General features: G+C 43.0%; 1 protein-coding gene across 1 annotated transcript in view; it reads right to left on the reverse strand.

Moving 5' to 3' along the window:
- Nucleotides 1–540: 540 nt before the first annotated feature.
- VOPP1 (VOPP1 WW domain binding protein) overlaps nucleotides 541–26001 on the reverse strand; it is a 63766-nt gene continuing 38305 nt past the window's right edge. The window contains exons 2-5 of the mRNA XM_082499035.1: nucleotides 22795–22853; nucleotides 7369–7446; nucleotides 5127–5263; nucleotides 541–1242 (exon numbers count right to left, since the gene is read on the reverse strand). Of these exons, the coding sequence (XP_082355161.1) occupies nucleotides 1061–1242; nucleotides 5127–5263; nucleotides 7369–7446; nucleotides 22795–22853 (456 nt within the window). The 3' untranslated portion in view covers nucleotides 541–1060. The remainder of the gene's footprint in view (nucleotides 1243–5126; nucleotides 5264–7368; nucleotides 7447–22794; nucleotides 22854–26001) is intronic.

Here is a 26001-nt window from a genome sequence, read left to right on the forward strand (position 1 = left end):
AATAGAGTAGTTTTACAAATCCATCACCTGGAGACGACAGCTCTACTTGGTACTCTGTGGCAGCAGTAAGACCGTAATCAAAACTGCTACTTCTCAGGGACAAAACTCCCATCAATGTCAAAGGGAGCAAACTCGGGAGTGTGCTCCCATTCCGTTTTACTGTAACTCTTTTCCAATTTAGGGAAGAAAACTTACCTCTGTATTTCAGTGTTTCTAACTGTTCTGTCAAGAGGAACAAGCGCAAGTAGCTCTGAGGTTATAACACCTCCTTCTCACTACTGACATTTAGGTCATCAGCTGTTTCATACAATCTCACTGCTGGCAAAACAAGGGGAGCCAGGATGCCGAGCACACAGGCAGAGTCCAGGTGCTGGCCAAGAAACACTCAAGTCCTGGTCCTTTGCTTTTAGATGCATCATTTAAAGTAATTACACCCTCTTTTCTAGGGCATTTGGCAAAGCCCCTGCCATGACTCAGCTAACACTGGTGCTCCAGTCACTCACGGGTTTCTATCACAGCATCTTTCTGTTGTGCATCAGAACCAAGTTTTACCAGAAAAACGTAAATGGAAAAGATAGTGGCCACCATTTCTGGTAAAAGCATTACTGCTTCTACTTCTACCCTCTTTCTCTGTCATATCCCTTAGATGAGGGCATTTCTGCTATGGGATTTTAGGAGAGTGCACATCACTCTGGGGTTGCAAAAAGAACTGCTATCAGTAGCCTGCCACAACGCAATTAAATCCATGATTGAAACAAACAATAAATAAAGAGAAAGACATACAGGTTTTAAATATAGGTTTCCATTAAAAGCATTACAAAGACAACTTCTCTCATTTTGAAGACAAAGAAAAATCCACTTCTACTAAAAAAAAGAAAAAAAAGAAAAAAATTTTAAAAATCACCCCTTTGCAAGTAACTTTAATGAGGAAAGGTGCAGGGAAGGGAGGGAGAGAGGACTTGGAGAACTAGCAAGTGTTCAAAAGGGCGGATGCCCTCCATCTCGGTCATTTTGCAATGGCACCTTCTTCTCACACAGTCAGGTCAGAGCGCCAGAGTCCTCACGTGGAGGATTTCACCACCTGCTCGTAAGGGGGAGGTGGTGTGTTGCAGTAGGAAGGTGGGGGTGGGTAAACTGGGTTTCCTTGTGGGGAATTGGGCTGGACGTGGAAAGCCATAGCCATGGGATTCATCACAGGTCCACCTGGATCTGTGTAATACGGCACTCCAGGTTGTTGTGACCCTGAAAGAAAGAAAAGGAGAGAAAAGGCATCAACAGCGGCAGTGGAACCAGGCAAGCGGCTGTGCTTTTCCAGGGCCTGTGCTCTGCACACTCAGACAAGTTTTCTTAAAGTGTACATCAGAGCAAAGACAAGGAGCCACCTTTCTCCCACTGCAGAGCAAACCCAGGCTTGCGGGACCACATTCGCTTCTTGGGATTTCACCAGAAAGGTTTCGGATTTGCGTGCAATGGAAATTATTTAGTGAAAGAAAGGGCATCACTGCCCCAGCTGAGTACCATCTGAAGGGGAAAACAGTGAGTCCTGCCCCAGACAGAAAATCTACCTGCAGAAAGGAGAGGCATGGGATCCAGATGGACAAAGGGGTTTCTGCTGCAGCCCTGACTCGGGTGTCAAGTCTTACGAAAGGACTTCACAAGTTATTTTGTGGTGTACTGGATCCACACATACGCCAGAGCGCATCTCAAATAGATACTTTCCCTTCAAGGCAAGATACGGCTAAGGAGTAAACATGTTTGAAGCACAACCCCAAGTTGAAGCCGATTATGGCTGGCTAACACAATGGGACAAGATTGCTTCGCACAGATTAAATTTAGGAAGTGATGTTGGAGCCTGCACGGACAAGGAAAGGAAACACACGATCAAACGCAAAATTCCTTAGCTGTGACACATGAGGAGTAACAGAGACTGCTGCCATGAGGAATAACAAAGGTGGCATGTAACCCTCCTCAGATACCACAGCGGGTGGTGGAAGACAACTTAATGCAATTCCAGCAGTTAAAGTCACAGACTGCCTCTACTGGAATATGTAAATTAGTTTTCTGTTCTTTCTCTCTGTCTCTAAATAAGACTGGATTGAAAAAAGAAAAAAAAAAAAAAAAAATCAATCATGGCTGAGCAACAGGTTTTCTTCTTTTGGTGCTAGCCTGTTTTTCCTATAATGACGCAGCCTCTCAGGGATTTTCCACTCAATCATTCCTTTCTGTGACACTAGGACTCAGTATTGCCACAGAAGGAATACACGCTTCTTGAGGATTTAAGCATCCTTTAGTTCTTTAAGCATTCAGGAAGGAGCCACATACCAAACCCAAAAACGTGTCCTTACAATATTAAATCAGATGTATCAAGCCATAAGGCACAGGAATGTGAACTGTCCCAGAGCCTGGGGTGTCTGCCTAGGGAGCTTTGTTTGGACACTTGGGAGCAAAGAGGATGGAAAGCAGATTGGGAACACAGCTTCTTAACATAATAATTTTTAACATACCACCACAATACATTTTCCTTTTGCCTGTCTGAGTGAAGAGGGCTGTTCCGCAGCCTCTCTTCTTTTGCTACTGTGACAAGAAGTCCTTGTTCTGCTTCCATCTATAGCACCAGCACGTGGCTGAGGGAGGGCCAGGCTGGGAACAGGAGCAGAGGTCCTACCTCTCCGAAGTTTGGGCTAATACCCTTTTCTGTAGCCTTTTTCTAAAGCATTTTTGTTTTAAAGTTAAATCCTGCCCAGCTCTGCACTTTGGCAGTTTCCATCCACATGGGGAAATAGGAGAGGTTAAGGCAGCTCACTGCAGCTTGCTCTTTAGGACAATAACTGTTTTCATTAAAACATCGTGTATTATTATTATTGAATTGGGGGGGGAACCAATCTTTTGAGACAGTTTTTCAGTTCATTAAACCCAGCAGAAAACAACATCTGAATATCAACTTCCATGGGGGATCAGCTCAGTAAGTTTTTGGGGTTTTGTTAAGCATCTACAAAGGGACACGACTTTTTCTAGCACCAGAACTGACAGTTTGGGGCTATGTAGGCCAGACTTGAAGCGAAAGATACCACCAGGTCTGCAAACTGCTGCTTGTAGGTGAGGTGTTCAACCCATTTTCCCAGTCAGGCCCACAGAAAAAGCACTCCCACCCTCAGGCTGCTGCTGGGACGGCAGAAGATGCTGCCGTTATCTCTACAGGGAAGGAAGGAGATGGGCAAGGAGCCATGTTTCAAGGGCTCCACCTCAACTGTTAACTGGCTGCCACTACCAAATATGGAAAGACAGAGGAAAATAAGAACCTGGCTAACTACTCATTCCCATTACTTTTGCTGTTGAATATTCCTAGAACAGTAGAAAAAATAATTTGGTGGGATCAGGTCAGAGCCCAAAGCTTTAAGAAACAGTAATAACAGTCTGGAAGCAGGTGGCATAAAGCAGGTTGCCAAAGGGCTTGTGCTTATTTTATATTTGCCCACAATTTGCATTCCATGAAAAACTAAAACCGTGCTCTAAAATTAAACCCAGTATTCACCAATCCAACCAAAGAAGCTCCCTGTTCACATAATCTTGAGGTTATTTTTCAGGCTTAAAAATACAGTTTAGTTAGTTTGGCTCCCTCCCAATAAATACTCTCTGTGGAAATGTTTTAGTCAAGCAGAAAAGCAGATGCAGAATGGAAGCCCTAAAAATCCCTCTTCGGATTTTTTTTAAAAAAGAGGGTGAATAAAATGCTAGTTTGCGTCTGTAATATCTTTTTATCCACTTAGACCTGTGAGAGAGAGGGTATATGCATGTCTATGGGTAGATGCTTAAGGATGCCAGAAAGCATTTCCGAAGTCTGCGCAAGGCGTGCGGGTGTGCAATATCTGGCGTGACAGGGGAGAGAGCCTGAAAGCCGCATCTCTGCACAATGCTTGTAGTGACAGCTAGCTAGAAAGGGGTTTAGGACACTTTTCTAAGGAGGCTGTCTGGATGCAGCCACAATATTACACAGGTGTAACAATTCAGAAGATTATTTTTGATAAAGAGGTTCGAGGCAGCAAATTTTCAGAGAGATCCCCCTTCACAATATAAAACATTCTGTTGCATTTCTATTTCCAAGCTAGTATGAAACAAATAAAAACTGCCAGTTCCAAAAAAGTTGTCAGAAAAGGTAATTATCCTCTGGCTTCAGAGCTCTGTAATACAATGTGAGGCAAAAACACAGCCTGGGAGGAAAAGTGTCAGTGTACCAAGTGTGCCTGCATGCACGTATGTGTGTGCGTTCGCAGGCACAAGTTAGCACTGGCTTATGCAATCTGGAGAGTCGTTAAAAATGTCTCAGTTTGGCCTTGCTGAGGCAAGCACCTGAGTGTGCACCCAGATATAATCTCAGCACTGAGGAAGGTCTTCCAGCTAGAGACAGCTGGATTCAAAATGCTCCCGATAAGGCACAAACATCTTCTGCTTACGGGTGACTCTTATTTTGCTGGATTCTCCCAACTGGGTCTATATAACAGCCAGAGGGGAAGAAATAGGAAACTCGGAAAGCAGTATTGCCAGAGAAGTCATCACTAGGTAGATTCTCCTGATGCTCACAGCCATTGCTGACCAGCAAGCAATCAGACTGACAAGGGGAGGACCACTGCTGCAGAAAAACTATAACCCACCACATGGGAGGCAAATCAAAAAGAGAAGACTTACAAGATAGCTAGATCATGGAAGAAAAAAGTTAGGTTTTCCTTCACCTCTGCCAAATGTTATCAACTGTATTTAAAACTCTTCCTTTATGTCCCTCTTCATTTTGGATACCTATCATTTTTTCTACACTGCAAAGTAAGAACTTGCTATCCTCCTTCCATGCATGGACACACAGCTGTAAAGGTCTTAGGAACCACAACAGAAAGGAACTGAAAGTCCTGTCACCCTGGGTTTCAGAAACACTGCTGCGGCTGAATTACGTCATTTGGAAGGCAGAAGACTCCACTCATCACAGGAGGTGGCTGCATGGTTTAGTGCAGTGCAATTCCTTGTCCAAATCCCAGTTTCCAAAAAAACAAACCAACCAACCCCGCAAACCCACCCTTTTTAAATGCCTCGGCAAATGTAAGAAATTGGTGAAACTTGTTTAATGAGCATTCTCTGACCTGATGCAGTGTTGACTGGTTGTCTGGTGTAAGACACATTAAAAGTAGGTTCTTCTACTAGTGGAGGAGGGTACATCCGCCTTCGGATAAAGAAACCAGCTCCGCAACAGAACAAAACTCCCATCATCAAAAGGAACCTAGGCAAAGAGAAGAGGGGAGTCAAAATCCACCCGCATTCAGGCAGCTCTCAAACCCAGACTCTTCGTTGACGGAACCAAAGCACCATCTAGTAATCATCAGCCTGTGAGTTTTATCTGAGTTTCTTAAATAGGTTGTCACTTGAGAGCAGGCCTATGTCATTTGAGATAGCCATGTGGATGGCACTTATGGATATAATACTGACTTCTTTAGCAATTTGTACTATTGGCCGATGTTTTCTGGCATGTAAAATACAAACCTGAAACTAAAATGCCCTTGAACATTTGGAAAGCCCAGGTTCATACCTGACCTTTTCCACCAGGATGCTGAAATAAAATTCCAGGTCTGTACAGTTTTAAACTGCATCTCTTGGACACAAACCTCGCTTTTACTGCATTGAGACTAGCCGGGAAGTTTGTGGGAGACTGGCTGTACAAAGAGGAATACTATTCCACAGTTGGCCTTAAAAGAAGATTATTAGATGTTCTTAAATTACTCAACACTGTAATTTTGTCTCCCATGGGAAATATGGTAGCTGGCATTTAAGCTCAAGCCAGAAGACTGAAGCATTCAGCACTGAACATGAGTTTTGCTTTGTGCTTCCTAGACAGGATATGCATTCTCAAGGAAAAAAGGACATCATTTTGCTTCAGTTCTTCTCAGCTCCTTTTCTGACCTGTCTAAACTGTCCTCATCATTCCCTTACCCTGGTGCTGTGGAAACAGGCACATGCAGTAAGAGCACGTCAGAAGATTTTGTTCCTCAAATGGTGGCTTTCACTGGGTTTCCTTGATTTGTTATCATACATGCTATTGACTGATGCAAGCTCCCATAAACCCAAGTGGTTCTTCTGCCATTAATTGCCACCTCACTTCAGGGCCCTTTACTGGAAGACAATGACAACTGCGCTCTTTTGGAAGGGATGGAAATTGGCTGGAGGCCACTGAAGTTGGCACAGGGGCCAGAGGCAAGGCTGCATACCACGCTCATCTCCTCTGGAGCATTCCCAGGTGCCCAAGAAGAACAGTGTGACACTGCATGACAGCAAGAAGTATTTCATGGCAGTGAAAGGTATTTCATGCAAAGAGTCAAATTCTGTTCTCATTTCTACAGTGGAAATGAGAACAGAAGAAGGTCCTGTTTCCCTCAGCCAATATTAATACATTCCCTTTTGGCAGCGTTCCTGCAAAGGATTTGTTCTGAACAGAAAAACAGAGATTTACGACGTCACCCCAGGGATTGAGATGCAGAGCTCTTCAGTTATATCAGTGAGGATTGTACACTGAAATCCCACAGTCAGCTTCAGGAAATCTCTGTATTACTGTATATATCAGGCTTCTGCTTTTCAATGTTTATTTGTTTCAGTTTTGAAGGCTTTTTTTTAAGCAGTCTTCTAATTCTACATAAAAATGCCTGAAATCAGGTTTTCTAGGAGAGCTTTTGCTTTCTCTCTACTTTAATGAGAAGGTTTTAGTCAGGTGCTTTCTTAAATTCCTCTCCAAAAAGAATTTACCTTATTTTTTCATTATGCATATAACAGTGATTAGTTTAAGCTTTATCCAGATTACTGAGCTGCTGGTTTCACGACCTCCAATCTTTCTGCCTTCTTTTCCCTTGCTGTCATCTCCAGTGAAATCCTCATAGTCATAAATGTACTTCTTTTCCTTTTTAATTGAACCCTCAATTCAGCTGGCAAGAACGTCTTAAACCCTGCCTAAATGCACAATCCTCCTTAAACAATCTTTTAAAAGTGAGTGCCCAAGAGAACTGGACAAACACTGCCGCTTGGTAGTAGCTGGTACAGGCATAAGGAATTCAGCAATTTTGGATAAAAGTGGACCTGCTGCCTGTACAGACCAGCAGGATGCAGAAGGAGGAAAGGTCAACCAGACACAAGTAACCTCCTTTTCCAGTGTTTTCTTATTACATCGGGAGAATTTTATAAGCAAAAAAACCTAAGTCCTTGCATTTATGTGTACACATATACATTACTGAATAAAGTACCTGCTTTACTTTAACATACTAGGGCTGGTAATACCCTGATTGAAGTCCTACAAACAAGACAAGAACAGGACAAAAAAATTTGCCAAAGGCTCTGACCTACCAAAAATACCATAGTCGCTGGATAGAGAGAGCTCTTACACAGCATCTTGAACCACAGCAATCCTCATAGGAGCGACATCTGCAGACAAATAGAGAAAAGGGTGTTAGCGGTTGTCACTCAGAGTAAAACAGCACCTCCAACCCTGATGCCCCTCACACCCCTGCCCAAGCCATGAGCTTGGGAGCTAAAGCCTCTTGGAAGTTTTCAAGGTCAGGTTGGACGGGGCTTTGAGCAACCTGATCTAATGAAAGATGTCCCTGCCCATGGCAGGGGGGTCAGACTAGATAATCCTTGAAGGTCCCTTCCAACCCAACCCTTTCAGTGGGTCTGTGAATAAGAACAGACTACTCCTGGCCAGATAAAGGTGTTAAGCACATTACACATCCGTGGCACAGCTCTATCACTATTCAGGAACTTTTTGCATGTTATTGAAACTACCTTCCTACATACTTCTTTTAAGGCCACCTCAAAAAGACTGAATGTAATGTTTAATTTATATAAAAGGACACATTATAAAGAAAAGCAGTATTACTGTGTAAACAAACACTGTATACCCCAAACGTAAGGCATTTGGGGGTTTATTCACTGCATCAAACAAGAAGTGCAAGGTCAGAACTGCCAGATCACTAATTTTTTGCAAATCAGCAGCTTCCAAAGAGAAACCACCAAGTGCACAAAAAACTTCAAGCATACTGTTATTTGCAAATTTAATGGCATTTTTTGCTTCTCAGAAGTTGCACTGGACCACAACTGCCAACAACTCCCATTATTTAAGTAAGCTTTTCTCTAAAAGAAACCCACATTTCAAATTAATATTTTATATGTAATAGAACCATTTTAAAGGCATTATAACACCAACCACTCTAAGCACAAGGTACAACTCCACTAAAAGCCAGCGCATACATTCAGCATCCTTTGAACAATTTCTATGGTAACTGCCATTTCCCACACCAATGAAACACTCTATGTATTCAGTAGGAAAAAGGACAAAGGTAACACAGAAACTATGGTATGTGACAAACTCGGATGAAGACATTCAGATTAGCACACCCACATACCAAAAGAAAAGAGGAAGGTACCACAACTGGACCAATCTTTTCAATGGTGTTCACATCTGTATGCTCAATACACAGATTTAAGCATCTGGTTTTGGAAAATTTGCCCAACTGCATGACTATGCTCTCATATTTGTAGGCAAAGCTAAAAAAACATAATCAATTGGATAACTGTACAGACAATTACACATTTACACGCTCAGTTAACAAGCCTTCACTCACAAAATACATCAAGTCACATAGGCATCAGCCTCTAATTGGGGCCAGAGGAGGATGCTCTATGGGTACATAATCAGTTGTTTTGCAAGTGAAAACAGTTACACACTCTTCTGATGACACATAGGCAGGATTTATTTAAGCAAGCCGGAGGATCTGACATGATCAGCAAGGCAAGGCCCATTAATAGGCACCCAGTCTGAGACTCGAGCAGAGTAAGCTGCTCATGCCAAAAGAGAAAACGCTCACTTTGCCATCCCTGAACCTGAAAGCGACCCAATCTCCAACCTTTCTTCTTTAAAGCTTACCAGGAACCTAACAACTGCTCATACTCAAAGCTACCAGATATCACAAAACTACTAACAAGACTTCACAAGTCAGCATTAACTTCAATCCAATCAGGACCGAGAAATGTAGCATTCCTCCATGCTCCCCAAGTGGATCAACGCAACAGGAGCTTTCAAGACATACGTTAAATGGATGGACAAGGTCAAGCCCCTTACAAAATGGGGTGGCAGCGGCTGCCTTCTGTCAAAACACTGGTCATGGTACCCTTTTTGCTCTTTAACACACCTGTGGTTGCAGCACCTCATCCATGTCGATGGGCACTTGCTCCTTCTGCTGGTGTTGCACAGCAAGGACTTTTTAAGGCTTGTCGGGACAGAAAAGCAGAGCTAGAGCCTGGAACCAGAACTCAAATCTAGAAGGAACGAGGTGGAGGTGGCAAACCTAGAAGGAATGAGGTGGAGGTGGCAAATGAATGTCAATCTCTTCCTTTGTGGGCAACCTGTGCTAGCAAATATAAAAAGCTTCCCACCCATTCCTGCTGCTCCACATTTTAAAAGAGCGAGCCACACTCACAACCATGAAAGAAAAGGAATGAGTTCCCAGCATCAACAGGGCACTGCCCTCTTGTAGCCTTTCCCTGAGGCAAGTAAGGCTAAATTATAGAAGGATTTTAGGGACGTAAGCAGTCTTTATCTCTGCCTCCGCACACTGGTTCTGTCAGCTCAGACACCTACACCTGACCACAAGCAGGAGGGGGAGTGGATGCACCAGGCTGACCTCTGCCCCCAAAGCCATTTCGCAGATGAAGCCCCAAGAGCTGAACTTGTATTAAAAGTTAAACTAAACCAGAGAGCGCAAGGAGGCTGCTCGTACGCCTCCCTTGTGCCCACCCATGCCTCACTTATTTTGCATCTGTTTTCTCCAGAGCCAGAAGAGACGGGAAAAGGATATTTTAAAATATATAATTATGGTCGTTCAACCCACCAAAATTAAAACAGCATCTGTACCGTTGAGCATAATACCTGAATTCAATTTTTATTTTTAATCTCCAAATTGTCTAGGCTACAAGTCCACACCATTTTTTAAGCCTCAGTAGCTTAGCTTTTATTCCTGCGAAAGAGGACTAAAGTACCAGCTGGACGACAGAAAGGCTCAACTGCTGAATGTTTATGAAGCTCCAGAGACCACTGAATGGCAAACAAACAGGCCATCAAGGAGAAGTTTTGTCTCCTACATGGATGATTGCACTTTCAAATGGCTGAAAACAACGTAGCAAAGGCTGGAGGAGTCTCTCACTACAGCTGTGGGTAGAGAAGCTCCATTTTAGGACAGCCAGTAAGCTTTCGGAGGCAACTCATCCAAGGCTAAGCACTGCAGTAGCTGGGCGGATCTGTGACGCTAAATTAGTATCGTGAGTTGGAGGGAAATCCCTTTGAGATCCAACACTAGTAACCCTTTCACTTTTTATCCATAAAACCAAAGGGGCACTTGATTTTGCATGCCTGCAAGTACAGACACAGATACCCGTATGTAGGAGCCTCAAATCGAGGATGATACCATGAGAACAACCTGCTGTTTGTATTCCCCAGCAGCGCCAAAAAAGACTTGGAAGAACAAACGGCCCATTTGCTGATACTGCTGTCAGGGTACCACAGAAGCTCTGCTGATCTCTTGTTCTTGACTCAATGCACTACAAAACAACACCACAACTTCTGCCAAGATCAATCCCAGTTACAAGAAAATGAACTTACTTACAAAAGCCATATTTACTAGCAGGCAAAAGGCAACAATAAATTCAGCTTATTAATGGAGTAACATACAAGCTTAAATATAATCAGTCTTTGATATACTATTTCTTATTGCCTGACAGCAAATCCCAACAGACTTAAGACCCTGGTTCAGAAAAAAAACAATTAAGCACATATATTTATTAAACTGATATGCATATCCTTTAAATTACACTTGTGCTTTAGCTCTGCTTAACAGCGAAGGACAGGTTGTGCCCAATGCCAGTTGAAGAAGAATGAGCCTTACTATTGATCTGAACTGGATTGAGCCCATCTCCTACAGAAGACCTTTCTAAAGCTAATTTCCCTCTTTCACACATCAACAATGATCCCAAGAACTGCATTTCCTGAGGGCAACGCTTGTTTCAGATCAAAATTTAACCCATTACATAGGATAAGACATGATCCATTAGTTACTTCGCTAATCTGCAACTTCACCAAGCATAGGGTCTCTCTTTTGAAAACTGTCTGCAACGTGATTTATGATTTAGAAGGTACATCTTTTCATTCATAATTCAGTAGAGTGAAATGAATGCATCTGCATGTCCAACAACTTGTACTGCTAACACACCACGGAACTGCTGTGTCAGAGATCAGTTACACTGTGTGTCAGATCACAGCGACAAGCTTTTTGTATGGGTTCACACTTAAATCATGACGCTGAACTTCTGTCCTTAATGGACAAGCAAGGCACAAAGTTTCACGTAAGTGTATATGGTATGACCCAAACCCCACAAACAAACCCCATACTTGCATGTGTTCTGTGGATAACAACCGCTCAATGAAACGATCCAGATGCTCTTTTTGATTTATACCTGCATCTACACAGCTGAACAAGCCCCGTCCTTGCAGAGCTGCCACAGGAAAGAACTGCATCTAAAAATAATTCCCTGATTGGCACTCGCTGAAAACTGGAGAAATTAAAAGAGGTAAAGCAAGGATTACAGTCTTCAGCAAACTGTATAGCCACAGTGACAATATTCCCCGTGCTCACCCAATACAGGTATTCACCATCAACACCATCCTTTTGAAATGCAGGCTGTAATGTTCTTAGGTTTTCCCTCTAGACTATTTGCATACATGCTAAAACCTCATTTAACATTTAAGATGTTTGATTAGCAATGTCTTTTGGAGGAGTAAAACAAAACATAAATTGTTAATCCACATGTAGCAGCAGAAACCCTACTGCAGACAGAGGATGGGAGGGTGAAAGAGAACAACCACCACCACCCCCCTCAACAACCAGATACAGTAAGCTGCATGGTTTCTAAGCAGTGTCCTGTAGGCAAGAATGACTTCAATTAAAGAAAAAAGCTGCAGGCCAGTGAGAGGTTAAACGATTGCTGCATGTATGTAATGTCTATGAAGCAAAGTGGGATTCACTGGAATACAAGAAGCACTGGCAGTTTTTTAAATTGGGGGTAAGAAAAGGAAGCCAGGAAGCTCAGTAAAGGGGGTAGCAACAGACCAACACTAAAAACAGAAGAGAAAGATTTGGGAGGGATGGCTAGTAGCAACAGATGAAGCTAAGGAAGTCCCAGTTGCGGTCCTAATAATTGCACATGCAAAAGACCAGAAGGAGAACCACAAGTGCTCACAAGAACTGTAAGGGACGGACCATTGAAGACTGGGTCACCTCCAGGTGGACTCAGTGCTGAGCCCCCAAAGCCAGAAGGCTCAGGTCTGCTACCATTGAACAGATGAAGGCAGACAGCTGAAGCGTGCATATGTATTTACTTGTTCTAGGACAAAAAAGGTTTTTAAAAAAAAAAAAAAAAAAACACACACCAAGAAAATAAAGATTTAATCTGCTTGGAACTCAGCTGCCAGGATACAGTGATGCCGAACGGAGAAAAATCAAACAAGTCATGAAACAAAAAGAAAAACAAAGCAGGCAACCACCACAAAGTGACTAGCAGAAACAATTCTGGTGAACCTTAGCATCTTGGCTGTCCTATGAATGAGGAGTAGTGCCACTGAGTTCAACAGGACTATACTGCCACAAGACTCGGAATTAGACCTCAAGGATGAGAAATGAGGAAGATCAATAGAAGATGTACCAAGTAACTGAGGGAGTTATTTTTCTACCAAGTTTATTTCACCATTGATTAATTCATTTCAGACCATTCTGTACGTGGATTTCCATCTGTCAATAAAAAAAGCAGTTTTCAAAGCAAAGCCATTGCCTGTACCGCTATGTAAGGGAAAGAAACAGGTTATTGACTGCATACATGGGGAATACCACCAGACAAGTGGAGGAGCTTAAAGCTACAAGCTTGATGGAGAGGTTATTTAAGGAAGCCAGTTTGCTACAGCAGCCCACTGAACATGGAAATCTAATCACAGAGTCCAACTCTGCACTCGGGAGTCCCACCCTAAGTAACTGTTTCTGAGTCCCAAAGTGGTTTAATCTCTTTCCAGAAAGACACCTTAACACAAAGACTGGCATTCACTTAAGTGGCTTGAGGAGCAGTAACACACCAAAGTCTTTGGCTGGTGGAGTAAAACGATAGGCATCATCTACCTTCCAGCCTTGGTCTTAGAGTTGGTTGTACCTCCTCGGCATGTCTGCATACACAGCCTACTTTTCAGGAGGGATACAACTCCACCACAGTTAGCTGCAGTCACAGGTTCTCAGCATCAAAAACCATTTCCCTTCTCTTCTTTTCTTATACATAGCAAAGGTGATCTCTCATAGCATGCAAGAACAGTGCCTTATAAAATGTAGATCTGATTTTGGCAAATATGTAACTATATATATATAACAAATATAACTGCTTCATAGATGAACACAGTCATGATCTCAGTGCAACATCCGTACTTGGAGTAAAACACTGCCGCTGGTACCCAGGAGAGCACTAGAGATACAGTTACCCAGGTACTTGATAAATCACTCAGCCCTTAACTACATAAGAAAACGTAAGGCAAAAAGGAAGGAAGGGGCTGTCAGGTCATTTTTTGCACAGAGTAAAAACAACAGGGACAGAAACAATATTTTCTCAGATTAGATTCCTGTCTGCTCTGACACAACTAAAATCTCCTACAATGAGACAAGATACTTGGCTCCTGTCCTTCACACACATGTGAAAAATAAGAGCAGGCAACAGCTGAAAAATGGATTATTTCTCGATTATTCTTTAGGTAAAGAGCCTATAAACATCATCCCTGTGCAAGAACTTTGCAGAATACGGTAACCCCCCTCCCCCTTCTGATGGGGCGAGAAGTATTTTCTCAGCTGCTTATATCAAACTGACCCTTCCACAAAACTTCTGCTACCCAACAGCTTTCCACAACCCCAGCCCTCTCAGATCCCAAGAGGAAAGCCATCCTACAGAGGAACTCTCCTTATTGCCTGTAAAGGCAGCAAGTCTCACCACATGGCTTTCTGGTCAGCACATATCCATCTAGAAATTTTCTCTCCTCTTCCTGTGGCAGAATGTAGTAAGAATTGATGTGGTTTGGGCTTTGTCCAGTGGCAGTATATGGTACCTTAACAGTAATTTTTTCAACATTGGCTGCAGGTCTTTCCTTCACAGAACAAAGTAGAGAAACAGCATAGTTTAAGGATCTGGCAAAAGTAAGCCACAGATAATCTGTATGACGAGTTTTAATGTTCTGGAGGTGGAATTGTCAATTTCTCATACTAACAGGAATGAGGCCTTCTAGTTAATCATCAGACCCCTTATTAAACACACAATTAGCTCTTCGTATCTCAAGCTGCTCCCAGTGGGCGAGCCGTCCTACCGCATCTAATAGCTGCTTTGGGAGATTATAAGCAAACTGCTGGCAGGGGGCGATGGGTGTCCATGAATTTGCTATCTGCCCGAATTTAACACACTAACGCATTGCAAATCTTTTTTATTTATTAAGCCAGTGCAGGATCATACACAGAGAAGGACATGGGTACTAATGGCCAACAGTTAGGTGCCACCAAGTCGGCCAAAATTTTAATTTCTTCCTATCCAGAAAGGGCTAGAAGCTTCAAGATGACCTTGGGGTCAAGTGCTCCCTGATGCTGCCCGTTGGGAGCTCAAACCAGGTACAAGCCTACCTGTCCCAGTGAGAAGCCGCCAGAAGAAACTGATTCTCAGCCTCACATTAGGGTTCTTGTCTGGAATACGGAGGACTTAATAATGCTCTGATGAATATTTCAAGTCAAACAGCTCCAGCAGGAAAAACTCATGACCAGCCACAACTGCGGTTATTGCACTCTCTGGAAATGAGAGAGGGTGGGACTGGGTTCCCTGCTCCACCTCAGCCAGAGCAGAGTCTGGTTTCAGAGGAGCGCTCCACTGGAAGACAGAGACTGCCTCCCTTTCCTCCTTCCTCCCCTTTCTCAGAATAGCCTGCCTACGCCTGGTCAGCCTCCAACTCTGTAATCGTTCAGAGCTTCAAATCTCAAATTAGGTCAGTCACCCTGCTTAATTGCCTGTGAAGGCTGAGATATTAAATCCCTCTCCCCTTCTCAAGACTCACTCCTAGCAAGTTGAGTTGGTTGTTAATTTGGTAACTTAATTCTCCATGTCATGAATTGGACAACCGATCCATCGAAGCAAATTGAAGTGCTCGGCAAGGCATCTAGTGCCTGGGTGATTACAGCAGCCAGGACTACAACCTCAACAGATCCATCAACATCTAGGGAATCTAGTCCCTTAGTTGAAGCAAGGAATATACCACCTTAAGGGCACAGACTGTTGAAGCTAGTTTTGGTGGTTTGTACCCTTATTGTTTAACGCCACACAGGACTGAGCAATGGTGGTGGGGTTTTGTTGCCTTTATATACAGACAGTCTGATAATTAGTGTTGTCTTCCTTTCACGATACAAACTGTGCACTTATGTTCTTGCGTTGAACTACATATGCAAGCAGGCGCTTCCTGTGGCTGCTCACTGCTAAATTGGTGGCCCTGGCCTGAATCCAGGTCCCCATTGCTGTACGGTGCCAGCCATTCAAGGCGCCTGGAAGCGTGCAGAACTCTTACGCTGCCTCCCCTCTCCCTCCTCCATGCTGGCTTCAAATCAAATGGAAGAATAAATCAACAGCTAGATTACCACCCAAAGCACACACCTGCTGACACTTCATGCGGCTGTAATTGCAATGGGAGAGCTAAGTGTAGCATCGGGAAAACCAACTTAATTAAAAGCAGTAAACATTAACAGGATGTGGAGCACAGAAAGTAGCTCCCATCATGCAACGTGGCCTGTGTCTAGACTGGAGGTTTTTCCCAGCCTCTTGTACACACATTGATGGAAGAAGTGCTCTCTAAGCTATCCGAATAACAGCAAGAGAAAAATCTTTTTTTATTGTTTTCATCTGGAACATTTTGCAGGTTCTTGGTAATGCACAAAATTATTATTATAGACTGACCACCAAGCACATAAGGGCTTATATTCAAAACCCAGATGAATACAACTGCATGATAAATACAATAAAATTTAATCTGCAAAGGAAGAGAAGTGTGTGGAAATACCCAAGAAATTTATTTCAAAAGCCATGAAAACACACAAACAGAATACAATCAGCATGCTCCTCCAAAATATGAAAAAGAATTGACTGTTCCCGTGTAGGGCAGGAATGTTTTAAACATGAAGAATGTTATCAAACATGGTTTTTTTTAGGTTTACATTAATGTTCTTATACTAATTCTAAATGAAAAATTGAACAGATGTAATCAACACAAAATAAATGTGTACACATGCAGACGCCTGCAGTAAACTATTTTCTATGGCAGAAATAGCCTAAAAATACAGCACTTCCATCTGCGCATGCTTTTAACATTAATCCAGGTCCTGCTTCAGATAACAGGAATTAGAAGCGGTTACAAGATGGCACTACCCTATGTTTCTCTGTTCTTTGCATGTTTGCCAGCAGCAATGGTAAAATCTTCTTCCAGAGAAATTTTCCATGTTTCTGGAGGTCTTTCACTTCATAGCACAACAATGACCAGTCAAAACATACTTATATAGGGAACCCATGGCTGAGCTCCAATGCAAAAAGTCTTCAAGAGGCTGAAGCAGGTACGGGCTACCAAGGAAGAGTACACATACACAAGCAAGCGTGATGTTAGGAAAGCCAAACCTCACCTACAACTGATACTTGCAAGGGAAATCAAGTGCAGCAAGAAGAGCTTCTACCACTATACTAGCAGTGGATGGTATCTGTGGACAAGAGGGAGAACAGCAGACGTCATTTACCTCAACTTCAGCAAGGCTTTTCACACTGTCTTCCACACTATTCTTGCACCCATGTTTGAACATTACGATCTGGACAGGCAGACAGCTAGATGCGTAAAAAAAAAAAAACAACCAAACAACCCTGGTTGGATGGTGGGGCTCAGAGGGCAGTGGCCAATAGGTCACACTCTCCCTAGAGAGTACGAAGTAATCGCTGGTAGTACCACAGGTCTGGACCTGTCCTGTTCACAAGCAAGCATGTTGCTGGAATTGGTGATAAGAGTACTCTCACAAATTTGGAGATGGCACCAAACAGGGGATCAGTCAATAAGCTTAAGGGCAGGGCTGCCACTCAAAGATATAGACTGGTTGAAAGAATGGCCTGACAGGAATCTCACGAAATTGAACAAACACAAATGCAAAAAGTCTTGCCTGTGGGAAGGATGAACATCTTGCTGGCTGTGGAGCAGCTCTGCTAAAAAGGCCCTAGGGGTAATGGTAGACAGGAAGCTGAACACGAGCTAGAGTGTGCCACAACAGCAATGAAGGCCAACGGTATTCTGGAGTGTGTCAACAGAAGCGTAGGCAGTGGATCAAGGGACGTAACTACCACCTTTCACTGAGCACTTGTTGGACCACGTCTAAAATACCACATTTGGTTTGGGCATCCCCAGTAGAAAGAATGAAATTGATAAACTGGAGTGAGCTCAGCATAGGGCCACCAAGATAGTGAGGGACTGGGGAACTTGCTCTATGAGGACAGGTTGAGAGACTTGGGTTTGTTCAGCCTAGGGAAGAAATAGTTTCAGAGGGACCCACGAGCAGCCTGCCAGTACACAGGAGAAGGTTACTAAGAAGATGGTGCCAGGATCTTCCCAGTGGTACAGGGTAGGAAGACAACAGACAATGGATGTAAACTGAAACAAAAAGAGGTTCTGACTTGGTATATGGAAAAACTTATTCACCATGAGGATGGCCAGGTAGCAGAGCACGTGGTCTGGACAGGCTGTGCCATCTTCTTCCTTGGAGTTTTCGCAAGACCCAAGCCTTGACCAACCTGGTCTGACCTCACAGGTGACCCTGCTCTGAGCAGGAAGTTGGACTGGAGGTCTCCTGAAAATCCTTCCCACCTGAATTATTTTCTAATACTCTTTTCCTCTACTCTCATTCTCACTATTTCTCTTAGAATATCACCTTATTTAAAAATTCAATACACAATAACCCAACAGAATGAGCAGAAGTAATGTTAACTCAGTACTGGATAACTTCAAAACTCTCTTCTCCCTCTAAATCAGCCAGACCCCTCCCCATGGGCGACTACTTCACTGACCCAGTGACATCAGCCATGGTATTTCTATTGCTGTGGACACATGTTTACCACTCATACTCAAAAAAAATTTGTGGTGCTTTATAAACATGCCAGGGAGCTGGGAAAGTAGAGGATTAGAATCATGCAGTTTCTAGCATCTGGAATTTATCACCTCATTAAAAGCTCCCATGTGATGGTAGCTAACAACAGGAGGAAAAATAAACAGAAAAGACCTATGGGATTGGTCAGTCATACCAGGGAACATACTTCACCCTGCAATGAGCGGGACATTCACAATCATTGTAATCAAACTATTCCTCATAAGCAAAATGTAAGGCAGCCTTCCCTCTACTATTCATTCCCAATTCAGAAGTGGTAAAAACAACTGGTATATCTTAAGTGCTGCTGGTATCTGCATACAGAGGAGGTGGTTTCGCAATCTAATGCATTCACTTTGTCACTATTTACATTATTCCCAAGTAAGAGAAATATCTTGACCGTCTCTTCCACCAACCAGCAGCACTTCAGGTACATCTAGAGTAAGACTAAGATGGCTTATTTAAGTGAGAGTAGAGGATCAGAGTCAAGCCTGTTGAGACACCTTTAGTTCTGAATTCCTTTCTGTGCATCTTCACAAGGAGATGTGTGATCTAATTCTTTAAGCAAAGTCAGGGATAATTTGGCTCCCTGCTTTTCAAAAGTATAAGAATTAGACTCCAATGACTAATTCCTTTCTCCACTTTATATTTGTTTACTTATTTTTCCAGGCCACATAAATGAATGTTTTGCTGAAGCAGCAGAAAAGTAGCTGACGATATCTTGTGACTCAGGCAACTAGGACACAGAGAAATGGCTGGTTTGGTTAGTGAAGTAAGTTAAGAGCAGCTTTGGAAAGTCTCTGTATCAAAAGTAGAAGACCTATGTATGTCTCTCAAATTCCTGGGGAGCTATGATGGCTTCTGGTCTGAAATAAGCTGTATCTTAAGTTAACAGATTCACACAGAAGAGGTAGAAAAGTTTGGAAAGCGATCAATTCCTCAGTCTAGCCTTAAGAAACAAAATTTTATTTGGAAGAAACATGCTAGAAATAAACTAAAGCTTACTGCTGATCTATGAAGGCTAGAACAATTATGTCCACTGGAAAAATAATTTTAAAAGCGTACTAATACCATTAACTACTTGGACAGAGAGATCTAGCGTGAGTTTTGTAAGACACCTCCAACCTTTGCCCTAGCTGTTAACACAGAAAGCATAACCAACAAGTCTTAAGAAAGCTTTGAGCAACATCTCTATCAGCTTTTTTGTCCTAAAATAATTACACTGGAAGACAGATTGAATCAAAAGCTAAAAAGAAACCCTTAAGCTCCAAAAGAAGAACAGTCATATCACTGCAAGTTTTACCCCTCGATCTACCCGAATTTCCAGTCTGCTTATTTTGGCACATTGATTTCTTATCCCATGTTCCTCTTGCTTAGCAGACACCGCCTTATCTGTCTTTGGACGGCTGAAACAGAGCCTTTACAGGAAAGATTAACTCAGCTTTCTTGCCTTTAAACTTCCAATAAAAGCAGACAACCATTTTATGCGACAGTCCACCTTAGACTTCTGTTACCTTGGGCAACTGGAAGAGAAGCAGGCACCTTTGAGGAGGACACGCCTACCCAGAAGATAAAGCATATGGACATGCCAGTCCAGGTATGCCTTGGTCCAAGCATGCCACACTAGATTTGTGAATAGACACAGTGCTCAGTATTTCTGAGCTGACAAGCCAGCCTTTTCATTGTAATGCAAAGTGTCTCCAAGAGAGACGTGACATACTGTCAGCATGGGACTGAAATCAGAGGAAAATCATTAAAAAGGATTGCATTGCTGGGTTTCATAAGTCTCCAAAGATAGTCTCAAGACCAAAAGACAGACTACATGTGTTAACTGGGTAGAAAAAACTTCTGTCAGAAAACCAGCGATAGAAAGGAATGGAAGCTATTGCAAACTCATTTGACTAAATATATCTGCTTCTTATGGGCTGTTGCTCCAGAAATTGTATGATAAAATAAAACCCGTTTCACTACAGTGCATCCCAGATCTACATTTGCATAGAGGAGACACTCTCAGGATGAAGTTACATATTATGCCTTTAGATGATTTAACATCTAACCATATGCTAGGGGAGAAGATCCTATTCATGCCTCCTCCCCCACAATATGCAGAATACTCCCTTCCTCCCATTTCACCAGTGTTCGCCAAAAACCTTACCAAGCTAATTCAACACTGACTCCAATGTGCTAAAATGAACAACTTTCTGTGGGATTAGCAAATTGAATTAACTCAGTGAAGGGTCAAACAAGTGCTGAAGCAATAGGACTTCACCTTAAGATATTGAGATCGGTGTTGTGCCTCTCTTCCACCATAGAGGTGTGAAAAGAAAGTGCAGATAGGAAGCAGCTGGGGATCCTAGACTCGAGAAATTGAAACTATAGAAGTAACAAAAGTAGGGAACCCCAGGCACTGTAGACATCAATGACCTCCCTATAGTTTTGATGTATGCCCCCTTTGAGCCTACTGGGCTCCAACGCACTCAAATACCCTCTCTCCCCTGCCTTCCACATTTCTTCATTTGTCTCACGTCATCTGTCCTCTGAGCTTTACCATCCCCAAATCCTTCTTGTCTTTCCTTAGCGTTTCTTCTTCCCCACTTAAACTCATAATCGTAATAACAACAATAGCATGAACCAGACACTCATCACCATTGCAGTAATCACTGACCACACACATCCCACCCCTTTCCCCTTCCCCTTTCCATTTCCTTACACTGTCCAGGAGCCTGGCAATCACAACACATTTACACAATGACTTGGATAACAGGGTGCTGCAGTTAAGTACCACAACACACACAACTACTAGTAACAGTCTTCTGACTGACCTGACATAAGCAACAGTTTTCCCTCCACACTAAAAGATCTCCCAAACCAACCAACAACCCACCAACACCATCAGCCCTCTTCCTTTCAATGAAGTGCAATTCCCATTAACCTCTTCAACAGACTGGAAAATTAACACACTGCTTTTCTACAAGATAATCCATTTCAGCACACAAAGATGACAGTAAACTAGCCACCAAAAGGACACAAGTTAGAAAGCAACCTTGCATGTATCAGATCTACTGCACACAGTGAGCCTCCCCTTTGTACCCTTTCCTTTCACAGGACTCAGTATATATTTACCTGTAGCACGAAGAGTGTCTGAGCTAACACCCAATATCCAAGTAGGTACCCCCTTGTGTTACCAAAGGAGACAAACAGTGGCTGCAAAAGCATGTGGGCAGAAACATAAGCAGAACAGCGAGGTGATGATGAACAACGCACTCCTGAATGTCAAGGTACAGCGGGATTTTCATGATTTCATAACATCCCAGCTTCTTTCCCACATCGTAGCAAAACAAAATAAAATGGAGGTGGAACCAAAGTCCTGTTGTTATTAGCATGCAAAGAAAGTGAACGTATTTAAATTCACCCATCTGTTCTGGCCAACCATTTATGAGTAATTCTCAACATTTCAGTCACCTGAAAAAAGGACAGTGAGTTCTAGGCACAAACACTTCCTAAGCAGTTAATATTCAGGATCACAGATGATTAAACCATACAGTGTTTCATTCTTTCAGTGAGCTTTGTTTCTCGCCTGGCTTCCTGGCTGCTTTTTGTCTCTAGCATTTCTCTCCCATTTCTGGCAGATGAAGTGGAGGTGGAGAAGAAAAGGGAGGAAAGTTCTTGGGTAGCATAAGGATTACAGTAATTTCCAATCCTTCATGACGGCAGACCTTGCTCAGGGAACTGATGACCTAATGCTGCTACCTACTCCTCCACCCCCCTTTTTTTTTTAATCCTCAAACTTATGTTTACAGGTGTTTACAATTATAAAGTTGTACAACTCAGGGACAAAGTTTAGTACATTTATCTCCTTTCTGCCCCCAAATCCACAAGGAAGATACCTCTCACCCACACATTTCCTCTGCCTTTTTGTTGTTGCTGGGGGCAATTTAAAACAGAAAACTGCAACTCGGAGAGATCCTCAATCATGCACCTACAGGTCATTGACATTTGGTGCACACGCAAGCTTGATGTGAATGTAGATGCCACTCATCAAAAGGACAGTTATGCCACGGATAACAAATCATCCCAGCTCCCTAAATTAAACAGCATTAGCACAGGGACAAACTTACTTTCAAAGCATTCTTGGTATTCTGCCTGACTACCTGCCCTTGTTCAAAACAAAGGGAGAACTGTCCTCACATGGCTCTACTTATGTTTCTCTCCAGTGTTCTGAAATAAGAGCTGTTTAAGATCTTGCATTTTGTTTTCAAAAAGAAAGGTCGCCTGGATTGGATGCCGAAACAAGTCTGCATACTTTTTTTAATAAGGAGAGAGGGAATGAGATAGGACATGGGGAAGGAGGGAAAGGAAATCTTCATTTTTAAATTAGAAAAAGTCTCAGAGACGTTATGGAAAAAGTACAGTTAGTGAAAAAACAAAACTCTATGAGCCTACAGAATCTAATTCTCTCTTGAGCACTAGAAAACACAAAAAGGAAGCGATGACTACTTACATATAATATGTAGGATATAATCCTTCAAAGTACCAGCAATGCTTTTTGGCCTCTGTACACTACAAAAGAAAGAAAAATATGGTATTAATATTTACACAGGACGATGTAAACACAAGCATGAAGTATTTATAAATACTGTGCCTTTGAGCAATTAGAAAAGGTTTATATTCCCAAAGATTTCTCAGTCTCAATACACACAGCAACTGGGAAGTCAGTTCACGTCAATGGCAGTGTGCCCCTCTTGAGGGTTCAGATCCCTCACACAGGGCTTTGCCTGCAGGGGCCCCACAGCCTCCCATGATTCACAAAGTCAGTACATTTGACACAGGCACAGGATTCGACTGCGCATGTTCCCTGGCAGAACTGCTGTTTTCAAAGACCACAGAGAACTTAAGAGCCCATCGTGGTTGTAGTCACTTAAGAGACCTCCAAGGCATAACCGGTTTGATGATACTATGTGTACAACTACACAGCAAATTCAATAATTGCAGGGAATTATTCATCTTTCTGGAAGTCTCTGGTGTGCGGAGCCAGTCTCGGAAAGGAGCAGAACAGAGAACCCATCCATCCCATCTCCTCTTCCTACAGCTTGGAAATATCTCAAGTGTTCATTAAAGTAGAGGGGAAAGGAAACTGCTTTCTGCAGCCCAAGGGTATTGTTCTCTTTTGCAGATTGCCAGTGTATCCTTGTTAAAGGATGGTGACAGGCCGTTTCTCAGCGTGTGTGCAGGCAACGCGGGAAGCGCACATCGTTACAGGCGCTGCCAGAGTACAGACAGCCGCGTAGAACAATAGTGGCGCTTAAAAAAGAAAACCAGATGTCAAGCCCAAACTCCATATACAACGCACAAAATATTTCTGTGTATCCCGCTGACATCGCTAGCATAAAATGCCATCTTCGCTGCAGACATAGCTCCAGGAACTCCACCGGCAAGCTACATTATCTGACTGCACACAGCCAGGGCATTGTGGGACACCCTCCACAGAGCAGTGAGGAATATCTTGTTGGGGTTTTAGCAACAAGTCCCTCTGCTGCTCACACCTGACACCCGATGCCGGAGAGCTCTCAGCTTGGATCATCCTTCATGTTCACTTGGCAGCTCACCTTTAAATAATAGCTCGTATAAGTTTATTAGCTTCCCCGAATCCTGGAATACTAAATGAATCCAGTTAAGACAAAGACAAAGTGTTTTTAGATCCCAGACTCTCACTCCTCATGAATAAGAAAGGCTGCAAGCTCTTTAATGAGCATCTGATGAGCTAAATCACAGACAGATCAATTACAGCCCATGAAGACAAACTGCTATGGATTAAATTGTTAAGAGCAATATAGGAAATGGGGGAAGGAGGAGGAGAAGACGCTTTTGATGCATGTGATCAGGCCTTTCCACTAATACTACAGGCTCACACCAGTCTTCAAGAGGTACAAGTTTTAGCTTCTGTTGAAAGGACTGGAGCATTTTCCTTGGGATAAAAAGAGAGGAAGCCTCGTTCCCCTCTCAAATCGATGCCATGGTCAAGGCAGTATATGCAGGAGGGCTCTGTAGCTGCTGCTAGAGCAAGTGGTGTTCAAAGATCTATCTCCACATTTGCCCCATTCCCCCTCTTCCATCCCTCTCCTTCAAAGCTTTTAAATTCATAACCCTTCCTTCTGAATCTTTTCATCAGCTTGCTGTTTCCTTTTACTCTAAAATTAGAAGTACGCCAGGTTTCTCTCTGTAACGTTCTGCAAACATACACGCATCGTAGACCCAGCAGGTCTGTTGCCAAGCCAGTGAAAAAAACACTTCGGCTCTTTGCCTTTGAGGGCTGTGGATCAGCAGGCCCTGGCTAAAATCCCACTGCCTACAGGTCGATCCCTTGGGAAGCCTTATTTCAGAGTCCAGCTTGGGATGTACACCGTTAAATGTTTTTCCTTCCTGTTTCTTAACCAAGATGAGTCACGGTTTACCTCAACGCTCTTACAGCCTTCCTCAGACTCAAGCATTTTAATTGATGTTTTCCCAGCAATGCTTCTGAGCACGTGGAGCCCGCGTACCCTTTACAAGTGTAAAGGAGAGATACATATTCAGCACTCATTCTGCTCACCCTCCTCCTTGTATTTTAGTCTGCTTTACAAGTTCTAAAATGAGTTGGGAAGATTCCTCCTTCCCACATCTCCCAAGCTGCAAGATTTCTGTTTCTACCTCTTAACAAATCTCTATTTCAGACAGCCAATATGCTTATTGCTGTCACAAGAAAGGCTCCAGGCCTAGGAAAGTTTTGTAAGTAACTGTTCCTTCTAGTTTACAGGGCTCAGATACCTGCACTAAAAATCCTCGGTGCCCAGACTTTGCTTTTATACGGGCCCTAGAACAATAGGTACCAATCCCGATCCTGCCTTTTTTTAATATCACAGCGCTATGAATACTGCACAGCAGTTTTTCAGCTCTCCTACACAGGAATCAGGCAAACAAGCAAGTGGACCTCAAATGTGAGCAGCACAGCCAAATCCAATACACGCAACATGTTAAACACATTTACACACACAGGGTGAACCACTGCAGTCCCTGCTCAGTTAAAACTCCTACCAATCTCCATGGCAACTTTATGCCAGTAAACCCTGACATAAAGCAGGCAGCTACTAACCACCATCTCTATTGCTGTTTAGCAGACCTCACAGGAATTAACTGCTAAGAGTCAGACAAGAATGGCATTGCCTATAAGGATTTGAGCCTCTTTAGCACTCAGGTACCAGAGAGATGAACAGGGTAGTCAGGGTACAGATTAGTTTTTCCCATCCCACACACATCCTCTGAAGCAGGCTATGATCATCTGCCTCTTGCCAAGATCCAAATCACTCTTCCAAGTGGTAACTGGCCTCGTCGTATAGCTCTCCACCAGCTTAACAAGTGTGAGAGGGACGTACACCATCAGCATCAGGCTCTCATCCTCACAGAGCCTTTGGAGGATGACTGTCCTTGTAGTTGTTTGAGACTATTAAACCCTCTAGAAACTGCAGCTGGCAGCAACTCACTGCAGTCCACAAAAGAAACACAAAAGGAAGATTACTCATATTACTGCAATATAAAAGGACCTCAGACATCAGGGTTGGTGCCCACTCCGCTAGCTCCTGTACGAAGACAGGTTGTATCTCTGAGTTTCTAATGAGTGTTTGTTCATGTCTTTAAAAACCCATTTACCCATTCACTGATAGCAAAAAAGTGT

This window comes from Vanellus vanellus, assembly GCF_965231255.1.
Source record: "Vanellus vanellus genome assembly, chromosome: 2".
In the NCBI taxonomy this organism is placed as follows: Eukaryota; Metazoa; Chordata; class Aves; order Charadriiformes; family Charadriidae; genus Vanellus; species Vanellus vanellus.